The sequence below is a fragment of the Gracilinanus agilis genome, chromosome 2 (assembly GCF_016433145.1).
Source record: "Gracilinanus agilis isolate LMUSP501 chromosome 2, AgileGrace, whole genome shotgun sequence".
Lineage (NCBI taxonomy): Eukaryota > Metazoa > Chordata > Mammalia > Didelphimorphia > Didelphidae > Gracilinanus > Gracilinanus agilis.
This window is the reverse complement of record NC_058131.1, coordinates 518,159,899-518,180,065: the sequence shown is the minus strand read 5'-3', so window position 1 is coordinate 518,180,065 and position 20,167 is coordinate 518,159,899. Positions and strand designations below refer to the sequence as shown.

Below are 20,167 nucleotides of genomic sequence, written 5' to 3'. Positions count from 1 at the left end.
TTGAGTTTCTGGCTTTGGGATTTCTCACTGCAATCCACTGATGATCTCTGGATGCCAGGAGCTACAGTTGTCTCAGGAACCAAGCAGAAAGGGGTTTGCTTGAAGCACTGTCCGCCAGAACTCAAACTATACCTCTTCTATTGGCTCTGTAGATCTTGTCCTTTACTTGATGCCACACCACACAGGATCCCAGGGGAAAACAGGATGCAAGGTGTCCTTTGCTCTGAGGTCTCCCAGGCTGGCAACACTTTTTGCCTACCACTAATGGAGTCCACACACAGAACACAGATAGACTTCCTCCTCCTTCATTCCAACCTGGAATTCCCAGCTCCAGCTCCTTCCTGCTAGGTACTTCCTAATCAATATATAATCAAAACCTAATAACCAGCAAATCTAATCTTATTCATAACAGGGAGGAAGAGAACTTGGAACTTAAATTAAAAAAGAGAAACAGCTCACAAATCAAGTATGACAGTTTAATATTGCTATGATAGTACCTATAGGGGAGAGATTAAATGGCTAGGTATTTGCAAGAACTTTCTAAATTTCTTTCTCTGCCAAAATCAATTTTTTAATGACTTAGAGATAATTTTACTTTTTTAAAAGTGAAGGAAATACACACTAATGCGTTGTTTGTAGAGCTATGAAATGGTACAACCATTTGGAAAGCAATCAAATTACACTAACAAAATTATTAAAATGTCCACACCTTTTTTTGCACCAGAGACTCCATTACTGGGTTTATATCCCAAGGAAGACATAAGTAAGAAAGTCTCTATACACTCCAAAATATTTATAGCAGCACTTTTCAAGATGACTAAAGATTGGAAACAAAGTAGATATTCATTCTTTGGGGAACAGCTAAACAAATAGTCAATTATGCTATGTAATAAAATACAACTATGCTATAAGAAATAACTTTTGTGATGAATACAGAGGAACATGGAAATATTCATGTGAACTGATGCTGAGAGAAGTAAAACAAGGACAAAAACAATATACAGAGTAACTAAAACAAAATAAATTGCAAGAACCACAAAAAACAATTTTTTAATGTAACAGAATCATAAAGTTCAAGCAAGACAGAATCATAAAGATCAAGCAAGATTCAAATGAAGAGATATGAGAAGACACCTCCCCCCCCAACATAGCCCTTTATGGAGGTGGGAGGTCCACAGGTGTTAAACACAGTGCACAAGTTATTGAACTTTTTAAATGTATTGATCAACTACCGATGTTTTTTCCTCTCTAAAGAACACTATTTATTATATAGGGAGACTCTCTGGGAATGGAAAGGAGAGGGATATTTGGATGGTGGTGCAAGAAACAGAAAATATCAATAAAAACTTGTTTTTTTAAGAAGTTAAGGAAATAGTAAGAGTCCTTACCAAAAGGACTGAATTCTAACCAATAAACGAGGAAATGATATAGAAGAACTGATGGTAGGAAATGGGAATGTGATCTTTGAATTCATGATAAAGGAGGATAAGATAAATTAAGTAGGTCTATCATACAACCTAGATTTTATAAAAGTACACTTTGAAGAGCACTATGCTAAATTATTTCAGTTGTGAATATAAGTTTGAGGTACCTGAAAATACTGGATTAGAGCTCAAGGGAGATAATTTATCTAGTTATTTAGAACTGGGAATCATATAAATAGAGGTTTTTATTTTGATAGGGAAACTCAAATATGTAGACTAGGAAGAAGGATGTTATAGAGAAGTTTTATGATAATGAATAAGCAAATCTTGAAGTGAGAAGGCAGAAGTAGAAGAGATCTCATCTGAGCACAGAAGGAAGATTTGATGTGTGACAGAGGGGAGGGTAAGGAATTTCATAATTAATTCAGTAATTAATTATTGAAAACTTGCATGCAAAATATTATGGACAAAGATATAACTTGTCTCTGTATTTAACGGACTTAAAATTGAATAGGGAAGATAATATGTACAAGTATACAAATATCTACTGTACAAAATAACATATGTAATTTCTGGTTTATAAGTGCTTCTCCTACTGTCCCCAAACCCAATACTCATCATTCCTCAATTTGGAACATTTTAGGCATAAATATCCCAATTTTTTTTCTGCTATTATACAAGAAAAAGAGAGAAAGAAGAAGAAAAAAAGAAGATAGAAACACTCAATAAGTTACTGGTGCCTAAGGCTATTTCCTTACTTGGCCTCATCTTATAACTAGTCCATTATCTCCTCTCTCCCTACCGCCAGTGATTTCTTGGATGCTAATATCTTCTTGACATCTGAGAATGTCAGAAAACTCATTTTCCCATAAAATTGATGATTTAAAATGGTGGTTACATATAACAAAAAGTATCATTGTTGAGTAATATACTTTAGGTATATTTTGGCTTATATAGACTTCTATAAAGCTGTCCTAAGAATCTAAATAGCATTCTATGAGAAAAAATCAAAATAAGTTACAAACAACTGACTTACAAATGGATCTCTAAATAATTATAGTACAAATCACCAAATTCACACAAAAATTTTAATAATGTATGTTTAGAAAAGTTAGATGGTATATTACAAAGAGTAGTAAATGTATACTACGACTTGTAGGGGGAAAGAGCTTATTTTATTTCAGTCTGATCTGAAAACAAATCAACTTTTTAAAACTGAATTTGACCCTATTTGTGTTTATTATATAATATCCTGCTCTCTCTAAAAGACAATGTGGCTTAATAGATGGAAGAGTTGACCTTGAAGCCACAAAGGCCTGTTGTTCAAGTCCTGCCTCACACATATAAATTGCAGAGAAGGTACTGACCTTCAATGGTAGAGGGAGTTCCTTAAACTAATGAAATCACAGGTGGAAGCCCTGTCCTTATCACCCTTCCCAATAATCTTACTTACTTGTTGTTTCAACACTAAGTTCTTCACTCCTTCCATCACAAATTGTGACCCTGTGTTCATGACACGTGATAAGAGACTGGGGGCAAAAATGCAAAGGTAGATTACTAAATACAAATTAACTTTTGCAGATTATTAGGTGGGAAATCTACATAATCACATACTAAAACCAACATTCTGAATACTCAATATATCACCTTTATTTTCAAAAAATATAGTTAACCTGTTTTTTCACTGATTGCTGCAATTTTGTTGACTAATATAATAGTCACAACTATTTTCTGGTCAATAATCATTAACAAAATAGCTGGTATAATGAAATGTCATTAGTTAGAATATGATATCTTATACGATTTATTTTTGTCTTTGAAGCATTTTCCAATTTTAAGGGACTGACTCCCCTGTGTTCTTCATGCTGAAACATAACTTTGAAGAAAGCAATTTAGATACTTTACTTTTGCAAGGTAAAATAAAACAAAACAAGATGTTGAAAATAAACATATCTTTTTATGCCTTGTTAGCTGTTAAAGAGTTACAATTCATTTTAGATTGAAAAACATTTTGGATTTGTCATTTGAACTTAAATGTTCACATTATGGTCATTAATGGCAAACTACTCTTGTATCTCAGCCTGAAACCCTAAATACTATATATTAAAATTTAAAATGAAGGTATATTATTAAAACATATTTCATTTTTTGGAAAGTCATTAAATTATGCCCTAAAGTATTTATTCTAATTATGTGTATTGTCTGAATTATTTGTTTAAAAAAAATGAAGTATCATAATGGATTTTTGAGGGATAGAAGTATTAGGTGTAAAAAAAGGTCCTACTAACATCATAAAATCTTTTGCTTACATTTTTGAAAATTAGAATTTAAAAGGAGACAGCTGGGTGGCTCAGTGAATAGAGAGCCATGTCTAGAGATAGGAAGTCCTAGGTTCAAATCTGGTATCAGACACTTCCTAGTTGTGTGACTCTGGGCAAGTCACTTAACCCTCATTGCCTAGCCCTTACCACTCTTCTGCCTTGGAACCAAAACATAGTATCGATTCTAAGTTGGAAGGTAAAAGTTAAAAAAAAAATTAGAATTTAAACTACTATAAATACATTGTTATCTGTGATTCTGAAATGGGACTTACTATATTTTATTATAGCTAATAACCTTATAGAAACATAAAGATCTACCAATTCTTGGTGAGAAGAGTTTTACCATAGAGTGATGATAGGATGGGGAGAAAGGGAGGTGGAGAATGTAGTACTTCCTCTCTTTGGCAATTCCCAAAAGGCCACGGACCCGAACTTTGGTGGTCAAATTATCTTCTACTAGCATGGCTGTACCTTTGGTATTATTCTTCTCTGAACTGCCATGCTGCCTTTACCAACAAATGAATGTGCCTCAGGTATAGTTTCAATTAATTATGGTTTTGCTTGGTTAATTGAAGCAAGCAGTTAAATAAGCATTAAAAAAAAGGTACTTACCCCATTGGTTTAGTGGCAGTATTTCCATAGCTGGTTGGAGCTGAAGCCATCTTGGCAAAAGCCCTGTGAAATGACAACATGAAGGTTGATTTTTTGAGCTGGCTTTAAGAATCATGTTATTATAATTATGCTTAAGAATACTACTTTTGACTGTGGCAAATTCTGAGAATAGAAATGATTCTGCCACCAATGCCAACATGTTATAATATGTATTAAAATAATTCAAGGGAAAATTCAAACTCTGACAACATTCTAAAATTTGCTAGCTTAAAACATAACAACAGTCTATTTGCTTGAGAGAGAGCCTTCAATAATAAGGATTCAAGATTAAGGATGTTATGAGTAAAACATTTTGTAAATGGAAAAGCATTATGGAAATTTCATTGTCATTATTACAATTATTCTTAAGACAGAGTAATAGAGGATAGATGATAAAATTGGGAGTCAGAAAGACTTTGGTTCAAGTCCTGCCTCTGATACTGTGTTACTCTGAGTAAGTAACTTAACCTCACAGTGGAATGGGCAACTTCTTAAGTCTTATCCACTACAGAGACATACTGTGATCTGTGTTGGTAGAAAAAGTTTCCATCATAATACAATCTTATTCTTCTTTTTTTTCCAGACCAAATTCTAAAAAAGGATACAAGGATGTGGTGGAAAGAGTACCCAGTTGGAGGTCAAGAGACCTAAATTCTTGTTCTGACTTTAGTGATCCTGAGCAATTAAAACTAATAGTCTCTTGGTTTCTTAATATGTATAATGAAAAGATTTGATTAGATAAAAGAATTTCTTAGGTCTAATCTAGTTTGTTTTTTTAAACTTACATGCCACCTTAAAAATCAATACTACAGGGCAGCTGGGTAGCTCAGTGGAGTGAGAGTCAGGCCTAGAGACAGGAGGTCCTAGGTTCAAACCCGGCCTCAGCCACTTCCCAGCTGTGTGACCCTGGGCAAGTCACTTGACCCCCATTGCCTATCCTTACCAATCTTCCACCTATGAGACAATACACCGAAGTACAAGGGTTTAAAAAAAAAAAAGGAAAAAAAAAATCAATACTACAGCTAGGAAGTTTCTGAGGCCAGATTTGAATCTAGGATCTCCCATCTCTAGGCCTGACTCTCAATCCACTGAGCCACCCAGCTGCCCACTAATATAGTTTTAAAATACCGATTCAGTATGTCTCAACTTTTTATTTTGGCATTTTGGGCCTCCCTGGCTCTACCTTTTTAATGCAAACTTTCTTCTCACTGTGAAAATCACACTCCAGTCTGTTTATGGAATGCTTATTCACAGAGTCACATAATCTCAGAACTGGAAAGGACTTAAAATGTCATCTAATCCAATGCCTATCTAAATAGGAAAACTTTCTACAACATATGTGACAAAATGGTCTGAACAGCTTTTCTTTAAAATCTCATATGAAAGAGGTAAATGAATGTAACTTCCCAAGGTCACCTGTTCCACTTTTTGATATATCAAATTATCAAGATTTTCTTTAATCCAAGGTCTAAAATTGCCTCTTTGCAACTTCTACCCTTTACTCTAATGCTGTTCTTTGATGGCAAATAGAGCAACTCTCTTCTCCATGTCAACCCTTCAAAAGAACTCAGACAGCTCTCAGGTTCTACTCTTCATTACACTCCTAACTCTCACCCTCTTTTTTCAACTGATATTCTTATGGCATGAACTCCAGGCCCATTATCATCCTGGTTCATGGATCTCCTTCAGCTTACCCATAGCCTTCCTAAAATATAGCTTCCAGATATAGTCTCATCAGGATGGAGAATAGTAGGACAATTACCTCCCTAGTCTTGGATACTATGCTTCTTTTAATGCAATCTAAGATTTTATGGTTGTCATTATGACACTTTTGTTGCAGGAAAGTACTCTAAAAACCCATGATCTTTTTTCAGACAAACTTTTACATAATTATACCTCCTCCATCTTGTGCCAGTGAAATTGATATCTGAACTTGAGTATAACACTTTATTTATACTTATTCCTGTTAAATTTCCTATTATCAGATTTGGTGCAAAATGTTCAGGCTTCTTTTTGGATCCTGCCTCTTTCATCTAGAGTGATAACAATCCTTCCCAGCTCTGTGTCATCTACAAATTTGGTAAATGTGTCATTTATGCCTTTATTATAAAGTCACTGATAAAAAATATTAAATAGCATAATTTGTTCCCACTCACATACCTTAAGTTTTGCTGCTCCTTCCTAGGTGGGCACACTCTTGCTCTTTTCAAATCTAAATAATTTCCTTTAACACAATTGACCTTGCTTACTGAAACCTAACAATCAATCTTCCCTTCACCAACAACCCATGCTGCATAAACTTGTATTTATAATATATGAGGCCTTGAAATGTTCTCCAGTTGTTTCTATTTGTTAACTAAACTATTAACTCCTTAAGGAGAGGTCATAACACTACTAAACATAAAGTAGGCATTCACTTTTATCAATACAAAATTCATAAGAAGCTTTATGATATAAGTCTTAGAAGGTATGAAACAAAAACCAAAACCAAATTTTACCCTTGACCAAATCTACTATTTTCTGAAAACTAAAAGTGAAATAAGAGAAATTCAGTTATGCTCAGAAATATAGGGCAAAGAAATTTTCAATGTGTGCATGGATTAATTCACAAAATAGTCATTAGTTCTTGAAAATTATGTTTATGCTCCTCGAACTTCTTATTGTCTTGGTCTAAGAATAATCACCTAGACGTACACCAAATATCAGAATAGGTTTTCTGTTTCATCAAGCACATTGTCCTAGGAGCTGATGATACATAAAAATGAAAAAGTTCTAAATTCTAGGTGCTCGTATATTATGAGGGGAGATAAATATATCTATACAAATAAATTTGAAATTATTTGGGGGAGTAGGCTCAGGCAGTAAAGATCAGAATAGATCTCATGTTAAGTCTGGCTTTCTAACACATCTAAGCAAGTTGAGAATACATTTTAGAAGGGAAATGGTGGGAGATTGACTGCCAGGGAAAGAGCACAGTGAGGGGAGATAAAGCAGCTATGGAACTTCAAAGGCCAGTCTGGACAACAGAATGTGGAAAGGGTGAAGCATTTATTAAGGCTGGAAGGGTACATTGGAGAAAGGCTATTGACACTAGGCTCAAATATAAATCTCTCTAGCTTAGACTTCAAAACCTGCACCCAACATATCTTCTGAGGCTCGTTGAGCATTACTCCTCCCAAACCCAGTGATCCAGCCAAAATGGCCTTTTCCCTTTCTTCCCATACCATGCCATCTTCTGTTCTGTGCCTTTTCACTGGCTAGATCCCAGGCTTAGAACAAACTTCCTTTTCCCCCATCTCAAAGAATCCATCTCTTTCTTAAAGATTCAGTTGAACTACTACCTTTTATATAAAGTCTTTCCTGATCTCATAACCTGCTGTCTTCCTTCCAAATTACACTCTATTTTAACTACCTTTTAATTATTTTCTTTTGGGGACAGCTAAGTGCTGGTCCTGGAGTCAGAAGACTCTTCCTCCGGAGTTCAAATCTAACCTCAGACACTTACTTTCTGTGTGACCCTGGGCAAATCACTTAGCTCTGTTTGTCTCAGTTTCCTCATCTGGAAAATGAACTGGAGAAGGAAATGGCAAAAAACCACCCCAATATCTTTGCTAAGAAAATCACAAATGAGATCATAGAGTTGGACAAATGAAAATGATTGAGGAACAAATTTATTCTTTATACTTATTCTATATATTCTTTCTATATACTTGAAAGAATATAAGCTCCCTTAGTAGGAACTAAAGATTCTTTATGTCTGCAACCCTAATGTCCATCACACAGTAGTTCAATGATGTTTATTGACTGATAACTGAGCAGGATGGAATAAAATAGTTCTATGCTTTAGGAAAATCAATTTGGCAGATGTGTGGAGGAAGGAATGGAGAAGGAAAGAAACTTGAAGTAGCAGCACAAGTAGGAGGCTATTACAATAGTCCAATTAAGAAGTGATGAGGACTTAAACTTGGTTGGTGGCCATATTTTAAAAAAAGGAGAGGGGGCAGCTGGGATAGCTCAGTGGATTGAGAGCCAGGCCTAGAGAAGGGAGGTCATAGGTTCAAATCTAGACTCAGACACTTCCCAACTGTGTGTTTCTGGGCAAGTCACTTAACCCCCATTGCCTAGCCCTTACCACTCTTCTGCCTTGGAACCAATACACAGTATTGACTCCAAGAAGGAAGGAAAATAAAAAAGAAGAGGAGAGATATGAAGGGTGTTGCAGAGGCAGATTTAAAAAGGTGTGGAGAGGGGATAAATGATATCAGTGGAAAAAGTTGGATAGTGAAGGAGAGAGAGCTGAGGAGGAAATAGAGTTGTCTGGATGTTAACTATCTTAAGTAATGTTATGTGGTGTTTGGGATGGAAAGGCTAAGGAAGAAAATTTTGCTTCAATATCAAAACCTAAACAGAGTTCTGTCTTATCATATTAAATGATACCTCTCAAATGATAAATTTACAGGAGAGATCAAAAAGACTTACTTCCATTGTTTGATATATTGCAAGGGAGTGAGGTTGCATCCTGCATCAGTCAAAGCCTTTTTATATTGTTCCAAGTCAGCCTGGAATCATAAAAATAAATATATCAAGTAAACAATTATAAACTTTTCCTTATGTCAATTAACAGAAAGAACACTTCTTTACTATCAATTTAGTAAATCAGAAAGTTTGACCAGTGACTGTAACTTTAAATTCCCAGAGGTCCCATCAACTCTTAGCCCAGAAATACTTAAGGCTTTATATCCTAGCAGGCTCTTTCTCTTTCATTCTCCAAAATATCAAGAGGCTAGTGGTGATGTCATAGATTTATCATTAGTGGTCATACTTTACTAGTAACTTATTTATAATATGACAAGTGGAAAGGCTTATAAACCATATCTCATACAGAAAGCTAAAATAAAATAAGATTAAATTCTATTTGAATCAGGTAAAAAATCTGAATTAAGAAATGTTGATTCTTTTGTTGGTGGTAAATTATTTTATATAGCCTATTTTATAAAATACAAGTATACCTAAATTAGCAAGAGGAAAGTATTTATTAAGGCAAAGTGTACTTCATTTACATGAAAATTTAAGATGTATGTTTATAGAGAAATGTATTTTGGTCACAAGCAAAATATTGTATCTAGTTTGTTACCAAAATTAAGAAAGTTATGAAAGAAAAAAAAAGAGGTATCCTACAAGCCTTGTTTTAGCTTCCTTAGGAAAAGCATGACACTTTTGAGGTCCCAAAAAATGTCCTACTGCTTTATCACAATTAATTTTCTGCCCTCCCTCTCTCCCAGTCAAAATAGCAGCTTATTGCTTAAACTACAAATGAAATGAACATCTTTGAAATGGCTGAGGATGGAAATTGTTCTTGATTGCTTCTTGCTCTTTTATGAGGTAATGCTGCTCACCCTCCTTTGTAAGAATGTCCAAATGAGTTTACATTTTAAAGTAGCATGCTGTCCTTGGCCAAAATAGTTCTCTTTATGGAAATGAAATCAAGTGTTTGCCAATGGAGATGGCGTTCTATTCTGTTTTGACCTCCTTGTTGTGGTAATTTAGGCCAGTTAAACTTTAGGAAATAGTGAAAATCTGAAAGAACAAAGATATTTATTCTTTTATATCAATTTTTCTTTTCTTTTTGGGGAGAGAGTGGGAGCATTAATAGCATACTTAAATTAGTTTGGTGATTGTTTCCTCACCATATAATCTTATTTTTCTTCTAATTTAGTGTTAGTTTTTATTTTTTATCTAACTAGTTAGAGCTACTGATTTGGAAGTTACCATAACAGTAATCAGGTATTTTCCATCAAAACATAATTAAATTCATTTTGTTACATTAATTGGTACTCAAAACATCTCTTGCTTTCCAACTATCTTCCTCTAGAAAGTATTCATGAAACACAGATGTGAGACTTGTCTTAAAAATCTGTAAGTCTGGGGGCAGCTGGGTAGCTCAGTGGAGTGAGAGTCAGGCCTAGAGACAGGAGGTCCTAGGTTCAAACCTGGCCTCAGCCACTTCCCAGCTGTGTGACCCTGGGCAAGTCACTTGACCCCCATTGCCCACCCTTACCAATCTTCCACCTATGAGACAATACACCGAAGTACAAGGGTTAAAAAAAAAAAAAATAAATAAATCTGTAAGTCTTTGGACTTCCTTGTTACTTATTCTCAAACCAACTTTTCCAATATGTTTTTCACTTTCCTTCCATAACTACTTTCACAATGGGGCAATTGATGTTTTGTTTTTTTTCTTAACCCTTATCTTCTGTCTTAGAATTGATACTAAGTATCCAGTTCCAAAGCAGAAGAGCAGTTAAGGCTAGGAATAAAACATATTTTTAAAATGCTTGAACCACCTGTCTTTAATGGAGATTATCGATAAAATACACTTAATATCTAAATAGAAGTATGGAAATTGAAAACTATTTTTAAATACTAAATTAGTTCTATAGAATTATATGAGTTACTTTAAGGTGAAAATTTTTTAAATAAGCCAAACAAGATAATATGGGAGACAATTCAATAATAGTTATAAGTGATTTATTCTTTTGATATTAGTATTAATTCACCTGTAATCACTAAGGGAGCAAAATACAAATCTGAGACATTAATGCTAAATTTCAATTTTTTATGTTTATTAATTTTTCACAAATAGTTTTTTTAAAGGAGGGAAATTAAGACACTTTAAAAATTATACATTCATGGAGAAATTTTTAATGGTTGCTTCAAATAAAAGAATTCTTTGAGGAAAGGGAGAAGCACAAATGCCTTTGACTTAAAGAAATGAGTCTAACACCAGAACTTCAAGAACCATCAAAGGTACTTGTAGATAGGGAATTTTTTTGCTTTTGTATTCTCAATACCTGGAACATGACTGGTGCTTAATAAATGTTTGATGACTGAGTGTGGATAGAAAACTATGTTGAAAATTATGTTTCTTTTTGACAAGTTACTGGATTTACCCAAGTTCCTTAGAAAATTAACTCAATTTGTCAAAAACAGTAAAAACAAAAAACTTGGTTTCAATAATTCGTAAAATAATAGCTTCTGATAAGACTTTTTCGTTACCAGAATTATGTTTATAGTTCACCAGTTTAAAAATAGAAAGACATTTCACAAATGGGCTTATCCTACCACCATGACAAAAAAAACGATGACATGAAAATTAGCAATATTTGTAACACCAAGCCTTGCCAAACTTTTTCTTTTAATTGAAAAGTATGAAATCTGTATAGTGAATTTTATTTTTCTTATGGAACTCCAGCTAGCAGCAGTTATTCTACAAATGAGATTTTTTCAAAATAAAACACAAAAAACATACCTCAGAGGGAGCTTGCTGTGCACTTATGTAATAGATGAGGAACAATCTCATCTTATCTTCTGGAGTTCCTGCTGTATAGGAAAAATATTGTGTCTGATTACAAAACAAAACTCAAACCACCCCATTATATATACATACATTAACCTGAATGTAAAAGTTACAAATAGAAACAAAAATTCTAAGTATTTATAAATGGAACAGAAGAAATAATGGCACTAGGTATGAATAATATTAAAAAAAAACTACTGATTTAAAATGAAAATCAATAGTTAGGAATACAACTGATTCACTTGTGTCTAAATTGAAATGAGATTAACTTAGAAAATTCTATCAAATGACTTCATTCATTACCACTCCAGTACTATTACCCTGAAGTATGTCTATGCAATTAGCAAGAATACAGAGTAGCTATTTTACTTAAGGATAAGGAAGGGACTTCCTTTCATAAGATGATGGATGATGAGTCATCAATAACCAAGAAAAAAGAGATAAGACCTTCTTGCCTCTTGAATATGACAAAGAATGACAAAATAAAAATAAGTGATAGGGCTTCAAGTAATCTTAAATAAAACAAACAGTTGCACTAATTCTAGGCTCCTTAAACAGTTTTGGGAACTATCAATAATTCTATTTCAAACTGATGCAATGCTGTATGATGTACAAGATCTTACTACTTATCACTCATCATGTACAGACTTATCACTCATCATGTACAGAGTATCAGTGTAATTTATTATTTTTCCAATTTTATAGATTAAAAAAAGATGAAGCCTCAGAAAGGTTAAACAAGGTGTCCATGGTCCCATGGCTGGTAGCAGGTCCAGGACTCAAATCTCATCTTTGGATTAGGTTATGTGTACTACTTCCTGCTTCTTCACTTTCCCTCAAGATATGGGTACAAGAAGTTCTTCATGTCCCCAGACAACCTTCATTTATTACAATAACATAATACTAGAGAGATGTGGAGTTGCGACAATGTGACCCTGGGTGAAACATCAAAAAATACATTCAGAAATAAGGATTTTTTTTAATATTGCCCGTTACAAATATATTCCAGTTCTGGAACAAAGGTATGAAGCTTTCTATTTCATTTCTTAGATTTTAATAAATTTAGTCAGCACACTAAAATTAGTACTAAAATTTCAAAATAGTTTAGAAAACTGATTAATAAAAGTCAATGTAAAACCCAAATGTCTAATGAACTATTTGATATAAATAATTTTTAAGTAGAAATAAAAATTATATTTAGATGTGTATGTGTATATATCAACACACAGGTGATAACCCTAACTTTCTGAGGTAACTATCACTTTTTCCCACCAATTTTTTTTAAATTAAAGGTTTTTTTTTCAGGTTACATGTTGATAAAAATTTTAATAATCATTTTCTGACATTTTGTAACATTTTTCCCTCCTTCTCTTTCACCACCTCACCTCCCCAAGACAGCAAGTAAAATGATACTGGTTTTACATGTATTATCGTACAATATATATTTCCATGTTCATCGTGTGAAACAAGACATATGGTGACAGTCTGACTCTGGAAATAGCTTTGTGAGTCGTCAAGCTGGGGTGAGAAGTATGTGTATTGGGCTTACAGGAGGGCCTGTGCCGACTAAGAACTATGCAGACAGCTTCTTAGAGCATTGACAAAGTTTAATGATTTGGGGTCTACAATTTACAGGGTATAGGTAAAGGGATTAGGTAAGCTTCATACAGAAACAATCATAAGTAATGATTCACAAGATAAGGATAATAATTTCTTCAGTGATTCATTTTGCCTAGGCATCTTAGTAAAAAAAAAGTACATTCTCAAGTCATCATAAACAAGTATTTATACTATAATTATGAGGCCTAAAAGAATTCTTCACTCCCTTCCCCCTCTCCAAAAAATACCCTTCTAATATAGAAAAATCTTTTCCAGAAAAAGAACCAAGAACCAAATGAGAGGGATTTAATTTTTCATTCATGAAAGACATACTTTTCTGTGAAAAAATATTCCAAGTCAGGATACTTTTTGGCTGAGTTAGCCATTTTGTAGCAAATAATTCCAAATATATATAACTAAAAGTATTAAACCAAAATATTTTGAAAATTCTAAAAGACTTGTTATATATACCGCAGTGACTTTAAATGGCTCTCCAGAAATGTTCATTGCTAAGATCAAATCCTGAAGCTATTCCAGCTTGGAAGGACCTCCCAAAGCTTCTTCTCTTCTGCTGCCATTATTGTCAAGAAGCTCATTGTCACTTCCATGCCATAATAAGATACTACAGTAGTATGCTTTTAGTGAAGGAAGATACTAAATATTTAAATGAAAAGTGTGTTGCATCTATATAACATCTGTCAGTAGGTCTTAAAGGTTAAGTTTTAGAACATACACAATAAAATTTTAAGGAATTATTTAAAGCTCAAATGCATATTTTAGTTAAAAGAGAACTTTATTTTGCAAGTTAACAAAATGATAGTAGAAGTACAGGTTAAGGGGCAGCTGAGTAGCTCAGTGGATTGAGAGCCAGGCCTAGAGACAGGCGGTCCTAGGTTCAAATACAGCCTCAGACAATTCCCAGCTGTGTGACCCTGGGCAAGTCACTTGACCCCCACTGCCCACTCTTACCACTCTTCCACCTAGGAGCCAATACACAGAAGTTAAGGGTTTAAAAAAAAAAAAAAGAAGTACAGGTTATTTCTCAGGACACCTTCTAAAATATCTTAGGGGAAATAGTTTCTTTAAGATTTAAGGACAAAAATCTACATTCTTGACTTTAGTTCAATGAACAAGCTTTCAACACAACTTTATGGCAGTTTCCAAAGTCAAGCTGAGATAAAATAAATAATAAAGATTTCCTCAAAATGAACCTTCGCCCTTTTAGTTCAAAACTCTGTCAGAAAATATGCTGGGCCCTGTATCCTACTGTTACATTGGCAGTACTCCTTAGGCTGCTGGTTAGAATATTCCAGGACTACAGTTGCTAATTTCACCACAATTATAAAAATAAACATGTCTAATAACAAGATCAAAAACCTCTTGGAAACTGAAGAAATTTTTGGCCTGACAAGCTTAGCAGGCAACTGGAAAATAAAATTATTTCAGGACCTTAGAATGAATAGGATACTTAATACTTTATATTCACATTATGCAAATGGTTTTTTTTTTGTCTTTGTAGTGATGAGAATAATAATTAAAGACAAAATCTGGGCAGTTTGTGCTTTGTTATTTCTAATTTTATTCTATGAAAATAGAGCTGAATGATGACAACACCTCTAGCTGCTATTATTCTGCTTTTGTATGGGACTAGTTATTATTTATGAACACCTTGAACTTGTTTCTTTTCCACACTGTCAGTCACATTTTTAAGAGGAGGATACAGCAGAATGGTTAGGAAGAGGTTCTTAACAATAGTCCTAATTTGCTTTCTGAAAATTTACTGGGGTTTACAGGTGAAGGCTGCAAACTGAGATGGCAGTAATATACCACATCAATGGAGTCAAGCAAGTCTTATAAACTTATCTCTCACGTGGAAATTATTAGCTCTATATTAATACTTCACATAGAACAGTTTTTTAAGACCACAATTACATATATACACATGTACAATATTAATATAGAAACCTACTGAAATAATTTTTTCCAGTATGAAAGAGCATTTTTGTGTGCAAGGACCAAATCCTCATTGCTTCAGAATATAAAACAAAAAGGGGGCAGCGGGGTAGCTCAGTGGATTGAGAGCCAGGCCTAGAGAGGGGAGGTCCTAGGTTCAAATCTGGCCTCAGACACTTCCCAGTTGTGTGACCTTGGGCAAGTCACTTGACCCCTATTACCTACCCTTACCACTCTTCTGCCTTGGAGCCAATATGCAGTATTGACTTCAAGATAGAAGGTAAGGGTTTAAAAAAAAAAAAAGAAATATAAGACAAAATATTGATCTTAAATATTAGCTATTAAATAATAAAGAGCTTAATTAAATGAATGTAAATTCTGATATACTCCACATTTTCAGTCTGGTGGATAAGTTTTCCTTCTATTAATTTAAATTTAAAAGTCCTTTCAGTAAAACTTAAAGGGTGCTCAATGGATACTTTCATTAATTTTCTTTACTGGGGAATAAGAAACTCAATAACTTAGTGCAAATTGCTCACACTTAGGTCATTTTTCAGGTACCATCTAATGTATCTACTCAAGAAATTCTTTTCTACCTAGTTTTCTCCAAAAGACTATTCCTTCCGTCATCCTCATTCTATCACTTATTCTACTGAAACTGTTCTCTCCAAAGTTACTAACAATTTTGTTTAGTTGCCAAGTCCACTATACTTTCCTTAACTTTTTTGTAGCTTATGAAACTGTTATCTTCTCCTTCTTAATAGGTTTTTGGGACACCAATTTTCTCTTCTCTCCTGGCTCTCCTCACCTCTATTTTACCACTCCTTAGTCTCATTTCTTTGGTGGATTCTTTTCCAAATGATATCATTAAATTTTAGATTTCCCCTAGGGTTCTATCTTAGACTCTCTTCTCTTCTCCTTCTATACTCATCATCTCCCAAGAAATTAATTACCATCTCTCTGCTTAAGATTCTCAACTCAACCTACACTATCCGTTTGCTGACCCTCCACCACCTTGCATTTCCAACTGTCTTTGCAGACATCCTGAATTGGATGTCCAGTAGACATCTTAAGCTCAAAATAGTCAAAACAGAACTCATTATTTTATTCACATAAACCCTTTATCTCACCTGACCTTCCCCATTACTATAGAGGGGAAAACCATCCTCCCATTTCCTCCTGGCTTGTACCCTAGATATGCACCACTCTTCACTATCTCTCACTCTTTCAATAGACACTGTTGCCAAGGTTGGTCAATTTTACCTTTGCAGCATCTCTTAAATGTGTCCTGATCTCTCCTGGGACACTGCCATTGCCCTGGGGCAGGCTCTAATCACCTTACACCAGGATCTGAAGGATTCAGTGCAATTTGAAGCACATTCTTTCTCCTTTCCCTCTTTCTCCTAATGGCTAATGCAGGAATCTGTTTTGCATAACTATAGTATTTGTAAAGGATTTCATTTTTCTTGCCTTCTTAATGGAAGGAGGAAAGAAAAGGAGAAAATCTGTAGCCAAAAAAAAACCAAAACCTGAATTTAAAAATTCAAAGAAGATACAATGAGGAAACAGGCCCAGGGAGATGGACTGCCTTGCCCAAGATTACATAAATATGGAAAAGGAAAGGATGTGATTTTAGATTTTAAATACAGCATTTATTACACCACATCACGCTGTCTCTTTTTTAAATACCAATCTTTTACATGGTTGTTAGGAATCTGCAATTATTCTTTCTAGAATACTTTGTTTCTAAGTGTTGACCACTTACCTGTTGTGAAATGATTCTTTGTCTTAGGTATTTGTTAATTCTCCATATACAATGGCTATCAGACTTTGTATAAGACTTTGTAAATATTTTGAACTAGTATAGAACTAATATTTGAACTAGTATTGCCCATGGATATGACTTTTTTCCTTTTTTGGTCTCCCAGTTGTGGTGACTTATTTACAGAAATTAAATTACATTAGGAAAGGCAATTATAAAATCATTGAAATAGTTAAGGCAGGTGATGATGGCTCATACTAGGATAAAGCAATGGAAATAGGTAGAAAATAGATTTGAGAGATATTATAGAGGTAGGATCAATAATAAAACAAGTGAGTAAATTTGGAGAAATGAATAATTTAATCTCAAAGGTAGGATCAATTTTTAAACAGTGGTACTACCGACAAAAAAAAGTAAAAATGGGAAAGAAGTTTCACTGAGAAGGAGAATGCAGAGACAACAAACTTGATTTGGAGTGCCGAGTATGAAGTAATGAAAGACATTCAGGTAGTGATGAGTGAAGAGTGACTAATGAAAGACAACAGGTGGACTGAAAGCAATTAGAGATATGGTCTGAAGCTCTGAGGAAAAAGTCAGGGTTGAATATTTATAGGTGGGAAATAGCTATGAAGAAATGATAGTTACAGCTGAAAAAAATGAATGATCTTCAGAGAAAACAGAGAAGAGTGTTTAGAATAAAACCTTCAGTGACATGAACATTAAATTTAAGAGAACTACCAAGTAAAACCCTGGAGAATACAGTGTCTCAAAGCCAATGAAAGGAAACCTATCCAATAAGAAACAATAGTCATGTTGTAAGGAGTTACTACCCCTTACTAGATAATTTGTATAGTGTGGTATCATAATAGTTTGTCCTGATGGATAGGCTGTATGTAATGACTGTTGAAATAAGATGGCTTCTTGTCTGAGGCAGGAATATATAAAATATATAAAGATATATTTATTATGATTAAAAAAACTAAGGAAAAGGGATAGGAAAATGAAATAAGTGCAAAAGAATATAGTAATCCCTAAGCTAAAAATCTTACCTAAATAGCTCCAAACCCTCTGATCTGCAAGAATCACTTCAGTCGCCAACAAAGTTGGAGCTACTCTATCTACCTCTCTATTTAAATCCTCCCAAAATCTATTCTTATCTTATTCTACACTAAATTTTAACTTATTCACAAAAGAAGAGTAAGTTAGTCTTTCTTCTTAGCTGTCTAGTTGGAAACAACAGTTTAGATTCTCCATAGCCTTCTCCAAACTCTACAGCAAACCAGGTGGGCTGGCAATGATTTTTCTACCAGCAATCTCCTTCACTGTTATGGTTCGCTAGATGAATTTTGTCGTAGCAAAGTAACTAAGAATTTCCCAGGTTTTGTCAAGTCGCCTTTGAGACCTCCTTATCACTACAGGATCAGACCCCAAATGCCAAGACAGTTGGGTAACTGTCTCCAAAGGCAAATTCTCCCACCCACAATTCCTCTCCAAAATTCCATTTAAAGAAACCTAACATCTCTCTTTCTGCATTTATAAACCACTTATGTTATTTATCTCTATGTCCTAATGAATTTTTACTTAATTAACTCCTAATTATCAAATATCTTACTACAGCCAAAACTTAAGTTCTGATAAGAGATCAAGAGAATGAGAAATGAGAAAGGCCTTTCTGATTTGGCAACAAAGAGTATACTATTAACCTTTGGCAGAATTTGAAGAAGGAAATGAGTTAGAAGAAAACATCGCAATTACTATTGTTTCCTATAAGGCTTTTTTTTTTAAACTTTATGTTTACTAACTCTTAAAACTGCTTTTCCTCAAAAAAAAAAATTAAAACAAAAAGGAACTCGGTATTGCTACCACTTGGTTATACTATTATTTTGGCTACTAAAGTAAGATACTATTCCTTCAAAATCCTAGTCTGGGTCTTAGACTAAAATTCTTCCTTTCCTCCCCAAACTGAAAAAAAGAAAAAAGTTGTTTTTTTTTTGAATTTTAAGTAAATTAAAGAAAACTAGATTCTTGTTCAGGTATTGGGTTGAAGAAAATGACCTCCAGGTCCCTGTTGACTTGAAGATTTTTAAAATTTTATTCATTATTTCAAAACAATGGTGAAAGTCAGAAAAATTTCAAGAGTTCTCTACCTTTTATTTTGTCTTTTAAAAATACTACTTGTTACATAGGATGGCACTCTAGAAGAAGCACTGGAAGAAATTATAGTGGTGGTCATCAATTTTAAAATGTGTTTTTAAAAACAAAGAAAAAAGAATCTAAAAGTTAATGGCAAATATTTACAACTTAGATGTATTTCTACCAATTATTGGTTGACAGATGAATCTGAAACTCACTTTAATTAGGTATCAAGAAATAAGTCAATCAGTTGAAGGATGTTAGTATGTATTATGTGCCAGATGCTCTGCTAAACACGGGATACAAAGGAAAAGCAAGTTCCTGCTTTCAATAAGCTCACAGTCTAAAGGGGAAGATGATATGCAGATAACTATGTACAAATAAGATATATACAGAATAAATTATCTCAGAGGAAAAGCACCAAGATTAATGAGGACTGAGAAAGGATTCTTGCAAAAGGTAGAACTTTAGCTGAGACTTGAAGAAAGCCAGGGAAAGTCAGGAGAATGGAGAAAAGGAAGGAGAGAATTCCGGGCATACAAGACAACCACTGAAAATGCTCAAAGCCAAGAGATGGAGTGTTGTGTTTGAGAAATTTTATTTTAAAATGTGGTCAATGGAAGAAAACATGCCAGGACACTTAACTATTAGTCCTGTGCACTTTATTCTTTGAAGACATATTTATTATTTATGAACAAATGCTCTCTTCAAAAAGTACTGATGCTGTGATTAAGAGGGCCTTTCATATCAAATGCTACATTAAGTATCAAGCTTTTGCCAAAACTTTAAAATCTTTCCTTATCAAATACTTAAATATTTGAGAAACTATTAAGCACAAAGACATATATGCCTATTATGGACAAAGCATATGTATCCGACTGTGTATGTATGAACTTGGGTATATGCTTCAGTATGTCCAACTGTTGACTATTTGTCAAAACCAACTATTCAATTCAATAATAATTTA

General features: G+C 34.0%; 1 protein-coding gene across 1 annotated transcript in view; it reads right to left on the bottom strand.

Annotated features, from left to right (window-relative positions):
* Positions 1 to 20,167, bottom strand: part of SCFD1 (sec1 family domain containing 1) — a 152,211-nt gene that overhangs the window by 27,227 nt on the left and 104,817 nt on the right. The window contains exons 16-19 of the mRNA XM_044665052.1: positions 11,706 to 11,776; positions 8,876 to 8,955; positions 4,358 to 4,420; positions 2,878 to 2,953 (exon numbers count right to left, since the gene is read on the bottom strand). Coding sequence (XP_044520987.1) covers positions 2,878 to 2,953; positions 4,358 to 4,420; positions 8,876 to 8,955; positions 11,706 to 11,776 — 290 coding nt within the window. The remainder of the gene's footprint in view (positions 1 to 2,877; positions 2,954 to 4,357; positions 4,421 to 8,875; positions 8,956 to 11,705; positions 11,777 to 20,167) is intronic.